Genomic DNA, 15,858 nt, shown 5'->3' with positions numbered 1-15,858 from the left:
GGGGGGCTGATCAATTAAACTCAATACTGGAGAACAAAAAGTAGGACAAAGAGCATGAGCTTTGGATTTGGTTCTGTTCACAAACTCTCACTTTACACTGCATGCCCAAAGCAGTTCTCAGTAGTCCAGCCAGCACGAAGGAGACCTCATTTTATGATCTCTGAACAACAACTGAATTCAAGCTTCCGAAAACCAGTTTTAATCAATCAATCTCCATGTTAACTAGCTGCCGCTCTCAGAGAGTTTGTATACTTCTGCTTTAAGGCTTAAATAAAATTTAACTTGTCTGAACTCAAGTCAGTACAGTCATACATTCACACAGTACAGAGACTGACCCCTCGATGCAACTCACCTGCACCGACCGGACATCCTAATCTGACCTAGTCCCATTTGCCAGCACTTAGCCCATATCCCTCCAAACCCTTCCTATTCATATACCCATCCAGATGTCTTTTAAATGTTGTAATTGTACCTGCCTCCACCATTTCCATATTCCATACCGGCACCATCTCAGTTTTTGTAGCATTAGCAAATCCCCTCGCAAAGATATTGTTCTCCTTCCAGTTCAGGTGGAACCCATCCCTCTTACATCATTTCTACGTCCAAAAATGTGAATCTTTGCCTGTGCCAGCTTCTCAGCCATGCATTCATCTACTCTATCTGCCCATTCCTACTCACTAGCACGTGGCACTGGTAGTAGTCCAAATATTACAACCCTCCAGGACCTACTTTTTAAACTTCTGCCTAGTTTCCCATATTCCCTCTGCAGAACCTCATCGCTTTCCCTACCTATGTTAATGGTAACAACATGCACAACCTCCTCCTGCTGGTCACTCTCCCCTCTCAGAATATTCTGCATCCTCGACCCTGGCACCAGGGAGGCAACACTCCATCCTGATGTCTCACTGATGTTTGTCTGTACCCTAGAATATACAGTTCCCTATTACAATCTATCACTTGGAACCTGACATAACCCTCATTACAGATGAGCCAGTCATGGTACCAGAAACTTGGCTGTCAGTGCTGTATTCCCTGAAAGGTCAAAAACTCCTCTTCCACAGTACGGCATACCTGCTCGAAATGGGGATAGCCACAGGAGACACCTACACTACCTAGCTACCTCTCCTATCATTCCTAGTGGTCAACCATCTCCCTGACTGTAGATACAATGTCTTCACCTTTGTTAACTTTGCAATTTAGCTAAAGTTGAAGAAAAACCCCCACACTTTAAATATATATCAACCCTTAAAATAGTTTTATTTGAATTTCTTTCCTTCACTGTGTTCAACATCTGCACCAAAATAAACACTATCTTACCTGTCTGTAGTTCCTTCTGTCCAATGCCATTCGATGCTGCCAAAAATGCTTGAAGAAAGGGGGAAGGATTTCAGTTTTGATGTAGTTGGCTTCCACACCATCTGTTCCACAACACTGTTTCACCACCTACAAATAATACGTACCAATTATTATCTAAATTCATTTCAGTTCTTTACAGTCCTGATGTACTGTTAGAAATTATTTAAACCTGCATCATTGATATATTTTAAATTTAATACTCTACCAGTTAATATAAATAATCATAGGTTAGTTTATGCATGAGGTTGTTGACTTGCTCACGTTATAGTTCAGACATTTCATCACCATGTTAGGTAACACCATCAGTGCAGCCTCTGATGAAGCGATGTTGTTCTACTCCGCTTAGTATTTATATGATCCAGTCTGTTGAGGTGTTTTGTGTCATTTCCAGTTCTTTTTGCAAGGGTTTGTATATGGGGTCTAATTCCACATGTTTATTGATTGCATTATGAGTGGAGAACCAGGCCTCTAGGAATTCCTGTGCGTACAAACCAGACTTCATGGCCGCCCTGGAAGCTACACTATAAAACAATGGACTCACAGACGAAATTCAACAGGCCATCCAACAGATTATGATGCCTGCATTGAATTGGAAGAATGATTAGGACACCCTAAACATGTCAGAGAGAAAAGCACTCTAAGGACTCAAGAAAGACTGGAACATCATAATCCTACCAGCGGATAAAAGGCGCACGACCGTTATCGTGAACAAACCAGACTACATGGAAGCAGCACAGACACTGCTTGCAGATACAAACACTTACCAACAGGTGGAGATAGACCCAACACCACAGCTAGGAAATAGGATCACCCAAACACTGAAAAAAGAGACTATGGGATGAAGGACAAATAACCAAGACAGACTACATAAAAATGAAATCAGAAGGCTCAAACACCACCCCCCACACCCGCTCTTCTACGGACTCTCCAAAGGTACGCTAACCAGACATCCCCCTCCAGACCCACTGTCTCCCTACTGGGCACACCTACGCAGAAGCTGGCAAGGACCCACAACAAAGACTGAAACACCTAGTTGACAGATCATCCCACTTCATCCACTCAATTTAGGAATTCCTTAATAACCTCAAGAACATCAGAATCAATGACAACCGGATTATAGTATCCTTGGACGTTACACTGCTATTTGCGTCCTTTGACATTCCACTAGCCAAAGAAACATTGGCCACATTACTAATGGAAACAGGAACGCCGACTGACAGTTCCATCAGCAAGGACAACATACTCAGACTACCAGGACCTATGCCTCACCAGACACTTCACCTGTAACAGTCAAGTATACAAACAGATTAATGGCATATCTATGTGGTCACCCTTCTCAGGAATTACTGCAGAGGCAGTCATGCAAAGATTGGAACATACGACCCTCTCCTGCATACAGCCAAAACTGTGGATATGATGAAATTGCGTCATCAAAATGCACTAAGTTAGAAGAGACATCACCTCAGCAACAAGGTATTCACCGGGATCAAATTCACAAGAGGAAAACAACAATCAACTTCCGATCCTAGACGCCAGGGTAAAACGAATGACGAACGGGGAATTCCAAACCACGGTATACAGGAAGGCAGCCCACACAGACCAAATCCTCAACTTCCACAGCAATCACCCCAATGTCCACAAACAAAGTTGTGTAAATGGCACTATTTGAACGGGGCCGCAACCCACTGCAACGCACCTGAACTTTGCAAAGGAGGAAGAGCACCTATACAAAGGTCTTTGCTGTCAATGGATACCCCACCAACTTCATCCGCAGATGCCTACTAGATAGACAACACCAAGAGGACACAATGTGACCTAATACACTACCGTATGTCAAGAACATTTTGGAACTGACCACAAGACTCCAACAACCACTAGGAATCAGGATAGCACACAAACCCACAGCCACACTATGACAAACACTCACAATGATCAAAGACCCCATACACACAACACGCAGGACCAACGTAGTGTGCAACGTAGTGTGCAAAATACCATGCAAGGACTGCCAAAAACATTACATCGGCCAGACAGGAAGGAAATTAGCCATCTGGATAGACAAACACCAGCTAGCAGCAAAACGACACAACAAACTCTCCCTCAGTACATTCAGACAATGAAGGCCATAGCTGGGAGGATGTGACCATCCTAGCTCAAGCTAACCTTAGACACACACAGGAATTCCTAGAGGCTTGGTTCTCCACCCATATTGCAATCAATAAACATGTGGAATTCGACTCCATCTACAAATCCTTGCAAAAAACAAAAACCAGAAATGACACAAAACACCTCAACAGACCAGATCATGGTCTTAACTATAACCAGCCAGCTCGTCGAGCAAGTCCACAACTCTTCACAAGAATCTTAGATTATGCATGACATGCAAAATTCTTGGTCATCTAACCTAGTTACAATGATAACATTTGCTATCCAAAATGAAAAGGCACATATCAGGAGAGTCAGAAGAAAGGCAATATTGGCAGAGAAGAAAAATGCAATGTTTCAGAAGCATTACATACACCTCACTTCACTGTACAAATTTAAGTTACACCAAAAGGATAGTCAATTTTTGCATCAATTTCTAATCAACTGAATTTATGCACCAAAAGTAATGTACATTCAGATACTGAGAAACTCAAAATTTGCCCAAAAGTAAAAACTCGATTCAGGACATCATGAAATATATGCAGGAAAATAAACATTTGCAGAACCATATCCCTCAGAAGGGAGCTATTCAGCCCATCATAATGAATCTTTGAATGAGCTATCCAATTGGACACACTGCCCTATTCTTTCTCCAAAAGTACAAAAAAAGTTTCCTTTTCAGGTACATATCCAATTTCCTTTCATATTTACTACTGAATCTGCTGCTTTAAGCAATACACTTCAGATATTAACAAACTGAAAGACAACTTCTTTTTCCCTCCTCCAACAACCCTTCAAGTGGAGCACTTCAACAACAAGTGGAGCACTTCTCAGCTTACTCCAAAGGCTACCCACCATAACAGAAGCGTGGCTTTAGATAAATTGAAATTACTTCACACAACAAATGAACTGTGCACACTGGAGCAGGAAAGCTACAGACCCTGATAACAGCTTGACTACAGTGCTAAAAACATATGCTATAGAACTAGCCACACCTCCTGCCAAGCTGTTCCAACAGAATTTCAACACTGCAATCTGCCTGTTAAAGTGGAAAATTGCCCAGCTATGTCCTGCCACAAAATGGATGAAGCCAATTCTACCAGTTATCAGTCTATTCTCAATCAATCATCAACAAAATGACAGGAGTCGTCACTGGTAAGAGTTATAGGAATCTGCCCACAGGTTCTCAGAATCACGAAGACTTGGTCCAAATGTGGACAAAAAACGCTGAATTCCAGAGTTGAAAGTATTATCCCTCAATATCAAGGAAACAGCAGTGTGGCACCAACAAGTCAAGATTAAGTCCAAGTTACGAGGAATCAGGGGAAAAACTCTCCCCTGGCTGAAGCTATAACATGCACAAAGAAAAAAGTTTGAAGGCCAATCATCTCCATTCCAGTACAACACTGCACAAGTTGCTTAGGGTATGATCCAGGCTAATTAATGACTTTCCCTCCAAAAAGGTTGAAAGTAGACATGTTCCTTGCTGATTGCAGAGTTTCGGTTCCATTCACAACTCAATAAAGACTTGTTTCAAATAGCATACTTCTTTATCGCTGGAAATTTCAAACATTTTACACAAATTAAGCACTTTTAAACCATAGCCACTGTTAGAATACACATGCAGACTCCCAGAAAGAGCCACATGATAATCACTAGAGATAATTAATTACTGTGAAATTGACAGAGCTGAATATTGGCCAGGGCACCAGCAATTTATCTCCGCTCTGTGTTCCCTGTAAACTGTGCAACCATTCTGATGTTCCATGCACCTCAACTGTATACCGACACACTGTCTTCTGGTTTCAGAAGTTACTACTACGATCAGACCTCGGAAGTCCATGCACCAAGAAAGGAAGGAGTATTGCATCTAAGCTTCTTTAAAGTAATGTAATGGATTCTTTTACATCCAATAAGCTATCAAATGGGACCTCAGTTTAATACGTCATCTAATAGATGGTAGTACTGCAGTGGAGTATCAGTCTTGATTTTTCTACTCCGGGCCTGGATTAGGACTTCAACCCAAAACATTGTGACTCAGAGGTTGGAATGCTATCAAGGAGTCTCAGTTGACAGTTAAGATAGCTAAGCAGGGCTCTTGTGGTGCAGTGCCAGTGTCTATTTATTTATTCACTGTGGCTTTTCGCTATTTTATTCTCTCTGCTGAGCTGCAAGAACCTTGTGTCAGTATTTGCACAAATAATGCATGACGTTCAACTTATGTAAAGGCAATGGGGCCACTTGAAGACACACTGCAGAGTGGCTTTACAAGTGTCCAAGAAAGAACAGAAATGGTAAAAGTCTGGAGGATCCCCATCTTGGTCCCAGTTCTCCACACCCCCAATACCAGGAACCTGTAAAAGCTAAAGGAAGGCTACTCAACGCTATCTTTCCTGATATTTGACAATCCTGTCGCTCCAGGAATTGGTCTGGTGAGCCTTTACCATACCATCTCTATGAAAAGTATATCTTAGCAGATCCTGTTCATTCTCTAATCTTGAGTGTGACATATAATACAGTGCCAGAGTTCAGTGCTTCAGACAGTTAAGCACAGGAACGAAAAGAGGTGTTTAGCTGCTTTTGCCTCAAGTTTTTCAGCCTCAGGAATTCATTCTTGCTTTGCTACAGGAGAAGCAGCTGGTTAATTGATGAACATCTGGTAAGTGATTAGGATTCACTATTCCTAAGGTTCAAAGTATTATACCTTGAGTGCAAGGTGAATGGAAAAGGATAGATGTGAGTTGGAGTCTTATTTGTGATGAGACAAAGAGCTAAGTGATGCCATGAAACACAAAGTGCTGAAAGTGCAGGAAAGCAGTTGACTGATGATTATTCCTTGTTTTTAAAGTATATGTAATGTATTTAGCTTGCATTTGTAATTGTTGCTTGCTAATTCTAAGATTGATACCGGTGTGAAAAAAGTTACAATAAAATGTAACGAACACAGAATGCTTGAAGTATAAAGAGAATGGATACTAGAGTAATTAATTGATGAAATAAATAAAATACAACAGTGTTGACAGGATGGGGGGTAATGTGTAGCTCCTGCAGCATATAGGAGCTACTGGATAGCAAGGTGATATCAAGTGAACATATCTGTAGCATTCACAGTTCAACTCAGTTGATGAGCTGGAGTCTAAGCCGCAGATATTGTGACAAATCAGGAAGCTGGAAAGTTACCTGTACACTTTGCTCCAAAGACAGTCACACCCCTCAGATTAGATCATTCAAATCTGACCTGTAGTCATGTCAGTATTTACTGTGGAAAAGGATACAGAAGCTAGAGAACTTGGAGAAATAAACAGTGATATCTTGAAAAGTATCCACATTACAGGTGCCGGACTTGTTAAAAACGCACAAAGGTGGCTAAATCCCCAGGACCTGATCAGGTGTATCCCCAGAACTTTGTGGGAAGCTAGGAAAGTGATTGCTGGGCCCCTTGCTGAGATATTTGAGGTGAGGTGCCAGAAGACTGAAGGGTAACATGGTGCCATTATTTAAGAAAGGTGGTAAGGAAAAGAAAGGTGGTAAGGAAAAGCCAGGGAACTTTTGACCAGTAACAGTGTCGTCAGTGGCGGCTAAGCTGTTGGAGGGGATTCTGATGGACAGCATTTACACGTATTTGGAAAGGAAAGAACGGATTAGGGGTAGTCAGCATGACTTTGCGCATAGGAAATTGCGTCTCATTAACTTGATTGGAGTTTTTTGAAGAAGTGACAAAGTAGATTGATAAAGGCAGCGTGGTGGACGTTGTCTATGTGGACTTCAGCAAGACATTCGACAAAGTTCTGCATGGTGGACTGGTGAGCAAGGTTAGATCACATAGAATCTAGGGAGAGCTAAGCCATTTGGATACAAAAGTGGCTTGAAGGTAGGAGACAGAAAGTGGTGGTGGACATTTGTTTGTCAGACTGCAGGCCTGGAGACCAGCAGTGTGGCACAGGGATTGATTCAGGGTCTACTGCTTTTTGACATTTATATAAATGATTTGGATATGGATATGGGAGAAATCGTTGGTAAGTTTGTAGATAAGTGGACAACGTTACCGCAAGAGTACAATGTGACCCTTGATCAGATGGAACTTAATTTAGATAAACGTGAGGTGTTGCATTTTGGTAAGGTAAATCAGGCAGGACTTATACACTTAACGGTAGGGTCCAGGTGAGTGTTGCGAACAAAAAGAGAGCTTGGGTGCAGGTTCATTGTTCCTTGAAGGTGGAGTCACAGGTAGACAGGGTAGTGAAGGCGGCATTTAGTACACTTGCCTTTATTGGTCAGTGCATCGAGTACAGGAGTTGGGATGTCATATTTCGGCTGCATAAGACATTGGTTAGGTCACTTTCGGAATACTGCGTTCAGTCCTGTTCTCCCTACTATAGAAAAGATGTTGTGAAACTTGGAAGGGTGCAAAAAAGATTTAGAAGAATGTTGCCAGGGTTGAGCTACATGGAGAGGCTGAAGAGGCTGGGGCTTCTTACCTGTAGCATCGGAGGCTGATGGGTGATCTTTCAGAGGTTTATAAAATCATGAGGGGCACGGATAGGGTGAATAACCAAGGTCTTTTCCCCAGGGTAGGGGAGTCCAAAACTAGAAGGCATAGGTTTAGGGTGAGAGGGGAAAGATGTAAAAGGGATCTGAGGGGCAACTTTTTCACGGAAAGGGTAGTGTGTGTATAGAATGAGCTGCCAGAGGAAGTGGTAGAGGTGGGTACAATAACAACATTTAAAAAAAGCATCTGGATATGACTATGAAGGGTTTGAGAGAGATATGGGTCAAATGCTGGCAAATGAGACTAGATTAATTCAGGATATATCTAGTCGGCATGGACAAGTTGGAACAAAAAGGGTCTGTGCCTATGCTGTACAACTCCATGACTCTAGGAGGACGAGACTTCAGGTGAGACAGTTATGGGGCCCAGGTGGTAGTGCTTGCCATGCTTCAGCCTGCAAGACTGTCTGACCATTACGAGTTCTTGCAAGCTTTGTAGCTGAGAGAGACTGCAGAGAGAATGAAAATAGCGCTAAGGGACAGTATTATTAGGGTGATAGACACCATTGCATTGTCATACAATCATAGTTGGACCAACAACATTGATAGGACTAGAAAAGGAGATTCTAACGGTTAGGGGCAAAATTAAAAACCAATACTTCCGAGGGAGTACCAATTGAGCCACGGGTAAACCTCACATAGGTAACTAAAGTCATGAAGTTCGATACAAGGCTCAAAGACTGGTGTGGGAGGAATGGGTTTCAGTTCATGGGGCACAGGCACCAGTACTTGAGTACAATAGAGATGTTGTCTAGGGCTGGACTTTACTTGATCTATGTTGGGACTTAGCAAAATTGAATAACCAGGGCCAAACACAGGGTTTTAAACTAAAAAGTTCTGGAGGGGTATATAGAGGTTTACAAGCAAAAAGACACAGCAGAGTTGCAGGGCAACTATTTAGATAATGATATCCAGAGTGGCACAGGAAGGGATGGTGTATTAACAGGAAACAAAGACAATTTTAATGGCTTTTTACTTAAACACATTGTATATCGAATACAAACAAATTAAGGCATAAATAGAGGCATACAGATACGATTATATAGACACTACAATCTGGGAACTAAAGAACCATGATAGGTGACTTTTCAAAAAGACACATAGGAGGCAAAGGGTGGTGGGGTAGCTTTATTAGTATATGATGGAATGAGTACGATATCAAGAAATGATCATATGGGTGACGGTAAGAAATAACAATGGGTAGAAGACTTTGGTTGGGAGGGGGGAGTAATCTATAGGGCCCCTGACAGTTGGTTGCAGTCTGACTTCTAAGTCAGAAGTCCTACTCCAGGATTTAAGCAAATAAATCAAGCCTGACACTCCCAATGGCATCCTGAGGGAGTTGGAGGTGCTGTCTTTTAGATTAAACCATGACCCCATTTGATCACTCAGCTGAAAGTCAAGATTTCACTGCATTGTATCCAAGGGGAGTGGTGGAAATCTCTTATTTTCTAGCTAATATGCATCCTTCAACGAACTAATTATTCACTGATTATGAAAGTTTCCTTGTGCAAATTGACAGCCAAATTTCCCACATCTGAAGAGTCAATATAGCGCAAGATCACACGTTGGCAAGCACTCACCATATGCATTGCAATATGGTCAAGGTGGCAGCTGACCACCACCTTAAGGGCAATCATGGATGAGTAATAAAATGCTGACCTTGCCAGAGACACCCTCGTCCCGGAAATGCGCTTTTATGAAATATATATTGCATGGAAATTTCAAAGAACTACATTTAGGAGCTGAAAACTGACAAAATGAACTATTCCAAGAAATTATCTTTGTTTAACAAATACAGTCATTCTACAAAGTAACCTCAATCATATTACTGTGAACTTGCCTTGAGTACAATCTTTTTCATTTCTTCATCAGGAGACTGAAACTCTCGGATAAGGATCAACATCACTTCACGAGTATAGTAATTAGCATATTCAGCATCCATGAGAGGAATAAGATATCCAATAGCCTTTAAGAAGGCAGCCAGACCCTAAAAGGCAGCATTTATATTTGGTGATTAGAAACTGGCATAGAAGTACTGAAAGAGATGTCTTCTGATTACAAAATGGTGAATTTTTACATTTCACTTTTAAGTGGTCCACTGTGGCTTCCCTATCAGGGAAAATGCATTGCATTGACCAAGCGGTTCGCCATGTGGATTAACAAATCACAATGGCTGAATCAATCTTACAACTTCTGTCCTATGCTGTTCATTGCAAGAAGTGGGAAAGATCTCAAAAATCTTCAAACATGATGGGACAGCACGGTGACCCAGTGGTTAGCACTGCTGCCTCTCAGCGCCAGAGACCAGGGCTTGATTCCGCCCACGGGGACTGTCTGTGTGGAGTTTGCACATTCTCCCAGTTTCCTCCCACAGTCCAATGATGTGCAGGCTAGGTGGATTGGCCATGCTAAATTGCCCGTAGTGTTCAGGGATGTGTAAATTAGGTGGGTGCATCTGGGTGGGATGCACTGAGGATCGGTGTGGACTTGTTGGGCCGAAGGGCCTGATTCCACACTGTAGGGATTCTATGATGCTTCAAACACAGGTGGTCAGAGTTATAACATAGAATTCAAAAATGATTACAACCTTGGTATGAGATATTCTTGACCCGTGTACATTGTTATTTCACTTAGTTAGCAAGATCTGTTCAATGTCAATAGTTAAAACCACAGAACGATTTGTAAGGTTATAGTTACGATAACAGTCTTACTTTGCCTCTGTGCTGACGAATACCCTTCCACAATGGTTTTAGAACAGAATCAAATGATTCAATACCATATGGAGTTGCAGCTTCTGCCAAGGCAGCAATAGCCAGAGCACTGATGGTTCGAACCTTCTGCTGTTCATCGACCAGACCTATGAAAAAGGGACCATTTTGTAAGATTAATTTACTCAAGTAGTTTTGATGCACTGAACTAAATTCTTCACTTAAAATATTTTTAAAAATAGGCAGCGCATTGCTTCATGTAGCAATATATAAATTTCAAATCAGTTTATTCACAAATTATTAAATGGTTTCTCAAAATTATTCATGTCAGACTGGACAAACGTGCATAATATCTGTAACTACTACAAAACATACCATGTTCAATAATTTCAACCAAGCTCCTCAGATGAGGCAAGATGGCACAACCCATTAGAATGGCAATCTGCTGTACGATTTTAATTCCTGTGTGCCGAGCCTGCCACGATTTCTTGCTCTTACACACAGCTTTAAGGAAAGGTAACAGCGATGGAATACCCAAAGCCGAAGCAACAACAGCAAAGGCTCTAGCTGTTGTGTTACGCACATACTCATCCATGTTATCGATATCAGGACGCATAGTGGAAATCATTGTGGCAAGACCAGCAGCCTAAATAAAAGACACAGAAAAAATAAACTGTGTTAGACTTAGAGAAGCAAATCGGTTCCTTTAATTTGAGAACAGTCACAGGATTCAACAGAATATGGAAGTGAATGTTCACATACCTTTGCTAAATTCGAGATAATTTCTCTGCCTTCTACTCTAGCATAATAGTCTTCATCAATCAGCAATGGCTCAATAACCACAAGTATCTGTAAAATATTTCAACAAATTTCTTTCATAAGACAATAAAGATTCTTCAATTACATTAAAAGAAACTCTCAACTGCCACTTCATAACCAGAAACAATTGAATGAAAACAGCTCAATCTGGCTCGGTCTTTGATTTTCTCACCTTGAAGGATACCAGGCAGCCCTTGTTCATCAGCTTCCAACAGCAAGATGATTGAAATTAGGCTATCATGACTTCGTAACCCATTATTTGAGAAAACAGCACATTAGAAGGATTTTATAATTATTTATGATTGTTATTCATCTCTTTCCTTAACAGGTTCAGCAAAATGTAGCGACGGAGTTCAAGGAAAAATAATGTTGCACACCAGGTTGTACCTTTTTTCAAAGGTAGCATTGATTCATACTAAAATGGTATACAAACAGCAGCCAACCAACCTTTGGTATCTCATCATGTGTTAGGACTGTTCAACAGGAAATTACAAAACGTTCCTCCTGTCTTCATCCAACATTCACACAGATGTATTCTCTAATGAACACTTCAAAACCATTTTACACGATTGCTAACACAAGGGCACTGTAATCATTTGTTTTCTCCCAAATACATTTCTGCCTGATATCTTCAACCATGTGGGGCTGCAGCTGCAATAATCAAGAATCTCTGCAGGACTCCACTGGATTCTTTGCTTTTTTTGTGGTATACAGCAAGCTTTTGGACATGAAGATAGAGGGGGTTGATATTTTTAAAACATCCTGCACAAACATATCATGACATGCCTGGGGCAGGTGGATTTGAACCTGGACCTTCAAGCCCAGAGATAGGGCCACTACCACGATGCAACAACAGCAGCTGCATTTGAAATGCATTAACTAACATCACTCAGGGAAGGAAACCGGCCACCTTTACTCCGTCTGGTTTTCCTGCAATTTCAGGCCCACTGCAATGCACTTGGTTTATTTTGAAAAAAAACCAACTTGTTCAGACATGTTATGACACACCTCTGGAATGGTGGGTCTTAAGCTCAGATCTTTTGGCCTAGAAGTAGGGATAGTACACCGCACCACAAGGGCACCAGTGCTGGGAGTATGCTCAAGGTGCAGACAATATAAGAACTGGCCATCCAGTTGATGAAGAAGACGGTCAGAAGGCACACAACAGCAGGTTATAGTCCAAAAGGTTTATTTGGAATCACAAGCTTTCAGAGCATTGCTCCTTCATCAGGTGAAATGAAGAAAAGCATGCAGGCACAGAATTTTTTAGGCAGAGAGATCAAAAGATGAAGGGTCTAGACCCGAAACGTCAGCCTTCCTGCTCCTATGATGCTGCTTGGCCTGTTGTGTTCATCCAGCTCTACACCTTGTTATCTCAAAAGATCATACAAACGTGCGCGAGTGGAGTGTCGATACACTGAATAATAAATCCCTGCAAGTGATCAAAAGCATCAGACGGTGTGAGTACATCTGAGCAGCAAGTGGAGGGATGACCTATAATCTGATTAATTAAGACAGAGAGATAATTACAAATAATTAAAAATAAAAGGTGGTGCTGGAGACAAACCAAAGCGCTGGAAATAACACGATAGGTAGGAGAGTCACATGCCAAGGATCTAACTAAAGTAACGAGTAATCCAAAACTGTACAAACTAATTAAGGTAAAGAGATCATAAGTCATCAAGGTGGTACTGTCAAGACACAATAGTATGGTGGGGTTACGTGTAGCGTGATATGAACCCAAGATCACAGTCGAGGCAGTCTTCGTGGGTACGGAACTTGGCTATCAAAGCCTATCGACACTCCACTCGCACGTTTTGTATGATTTTTTGATCTCTTTGCCTATAAAATTCTGTGCCTGTGCGCTTTTTTTCACTTCACCTGACGAAGGAGCAGCGCTCCAAAAGCTTTCAAATACACCTGCTGGACTATAACCTGGTGTCATGTGACTTCTGACCTTGGCCACCCCAGTCCAACACCGGCACCTCTACGATAATGAAGGTAGCTGAAGGCTGCAGAAAGGTATCAATGGATAACTCAGGTATGCAGAACAGTGGCAAATGTAATTGAATTTGGAGAAATGGGAGGTCATACTTATCGGAAAAGATTAACAAGACAAGTGAATACACAATAAATGGTTGGATATTCCGAAGTGTAGGGAAACAGAGGGATTTGAGAGTCGACAGATCCCTGAAGGTAACTGGATAGGTATACAAGATGATCAATAATGTTTATGGGATATGTGCTCTTATTAGACAAGGCACATTTTGTAAAAACTGGCAATTGATACTGCAACTATATAAACACTGGCAAGGAATCATGCATGCAGTTCTGGTCACTATACAATAGCAAATATGTAACTGCACTAGAGAGAGTGTGTTGAGAAAATTTACATGAACGTTGCAAGGATTGGAGAATTTCAGTTACTAGCTAAGACTGAATAGACGAGTGGTTTTTCCTTGGAAGACAGCAGGCTAAGGAGCTAAGTTAGGACTAACTGATGTATTAAATTGTGTGGAGTCTAAAAAGATAGCAAGGCCATACACCCCTTAACTGAGGGGCTCATAACCAGGTTACAGATTTATAGTAGGAGAGGTAGACAGGATGAGAGGGGAATTCTTTACACCCAGAAGGATAGAAGTAGTCTGTAACTTGATGCCCAAAAGGACAGCAGAGGCAAAAACCATCATGACCATTTGTCAAATATTTGGATATGTAATTGGTGCAATAACCTACAAGGCTACAGACCCAGCTACTAAAATGGGAATTAGGCAAAATGGCTACTTATTGGCTGGCATGGACACAAATGGCCCAAATGACCTCCTTCTGTAGAGTAAATTCCTGATTTTCACAATTCTACAATACCAAAGATACGGTGAGTCAGTGCATTGTTGCATAGGGTTCAGTACTCAGCACTGGTGCAACTGTGGCTCAACGGTGTTATCTATAAAATTAAAAAGAAAGCAACAACATCACTGGACACGAGCTCCTCCAATTAGGATATATAGTGTTGTTTCTTCATCACTGGTTCAAATTCTACAATATCCTATCTAAAGTCATTGTGGAAGCACCAAAAGACCAGTGTTCATGGTAGTGATTTCCCATGATGTTCTCGAGCATTTAGGAAGGTACAGAGACCAATTTATTACAAATTATACATTTTCCATGTTTTTAAATTGCTCATATAGAAAATTTAACTGAACAAATCTAAATATAAATAAAAACAGAACAGGTTGAGGCCAGTATGACTCTTCTTTGGAACTGAAAGGAGCTGGAGAATGGTGATTTTCATGCTGTTGATAGAGGGAAGGAACAGCAAGGAGAACAGATTGTCCTTGTCTCACAGTACCATCACAAAAGGCAGACATAGTGGTGGTATAGGATAAGTATATAAAATAGATGTAAATATTAGGTGTGAAAGGAGGAGAAAACAGGTGCACTCTGCTGAGATAAAGTCAACAAGACATTCCCAGGGGAGAATGGAGAATTTAAGAGAAAAGGAGTACAGAATGGTCATGCTCTGAAGTTGTGCAACTCATTAAGAGTCCTACTGGCTGTAAAGTGCCTAAGCAGAAAATGAGGGGTTGTTCTTCCTGTCCGCATCAAGTTTTACAGGAACCCTGTAAAAGCCAATGACAGAAATATAAACATACCTTGTGCACGTATGGTCGAACTAAGTCATCTAATTTGTACAGAATTCGGTCAATAACTTTAACCAGCAAGTGACGCTCTTGGTCTTCAAGTGTTGGGGACATCAGCAGTGGAAGAATTTGATTGAACAGGGGTCCAGCTCCAAATTCTCTGGCTTTATCAGTTATTTGACGCAAAGCGGCCTGGAAACAGAGAGAAAAAACATTATATTTGCTCTAATAGTACATAGCCAGTTATAACTTTCAAAGAAATATATGTTTACCTTCCTCATTGGTGGAGTACCGTTCTTTATTTTCAGGAGCAACTTCATTATCTTTCTTTCCTTTTGCTCTTCTGGGCTTAATGTCGATTCATCAACTTCAACCTTATGAGGAAGATAACAAATATTGTCAAAAGCAGAATCTTTTAAATCTGATTTCTCAAAATGGCTTTCAACTCTCATAGTATTTATTTCAACATTTAAGTATAGCACTCCTGGATAAAGATAAATGCACCCATACAACATTTGTCAAATATTTTATGAATAACCAGCATTTTGTTTGCATCTTTCATTGGACATAATTTGTCACATCAGAGATTGAGTTGAGTTATCAGTCAAAGTGTGACAAACATAAGCTTTACAGCTTTT

The 15,858-nt window shown here is 41.1% G+C and overlaps 1 protein-coding gene across 3 annotated transcripts in view; it reads right to left on the bottom strand.

Annotated features, from left to right (window-relative positions):
• sf3b1 (splicing factor 3b, subunit 1) overlaps window positions 1-15,858 on the bottom strand; it is a 57,600-nt gene that overhangs the window by 22,318 nt on the left and 19,424 nt on the right. For all 3 annotated transcript variants that reach the window (XM_020521029.2, XM_048599443.1, XM_048599442.1), the window contains 7 exons: window positions 15,493-15,594; window positions 15,233-15,412; window positions 11,523-11,609; window positions 11,136-11,406; window positions 10,764-10,909; window positions 9,893-10,039; window positions 1,318-1,443 (listed from right to left, as the gene is read on the bottom strand). In XM_020521029.2, coding sequence (XP_020376618.1) covers window positions 1,318-1,443; window positions 9,893-10,039; window positions 10,764-10,909; window positions 11,136-11,406; window positions 11,523-11,609; window positions 15,233-15,412; window positions 15,493-15,594 — 1,059 coding nt within the window. The remainder of the gene's footprint in view (window positions 1-1,317; window positions 1,444-9,892; window positions 10,040-10,763; window positions 10,910-11,135; window positions 11,407-11,522; window positions 11,610-15,232; window positions 15,413-15,492; window positions 15,595-15,858) is intronic.

This window comes from Rhincodon typus, chromosome 7 (genome assembly GCF_021869965.1).
Source record: "Rhincodon typus isolate 14 chromosome 7, sRhiTyp1.1, whole genome shotgun sequence".
Taxonomy (NCBI): Eukaryota; Metazoa; Chordata; class Chondrichthyes; order Orectolobiformes; family Rhincodontidae; genus Rhincodon; species Rhincodon typus.
Note: the sequence above shows the minus strand (reverse complement) of the source record. Positions and strands in the feature narration are given on the sequence as shown.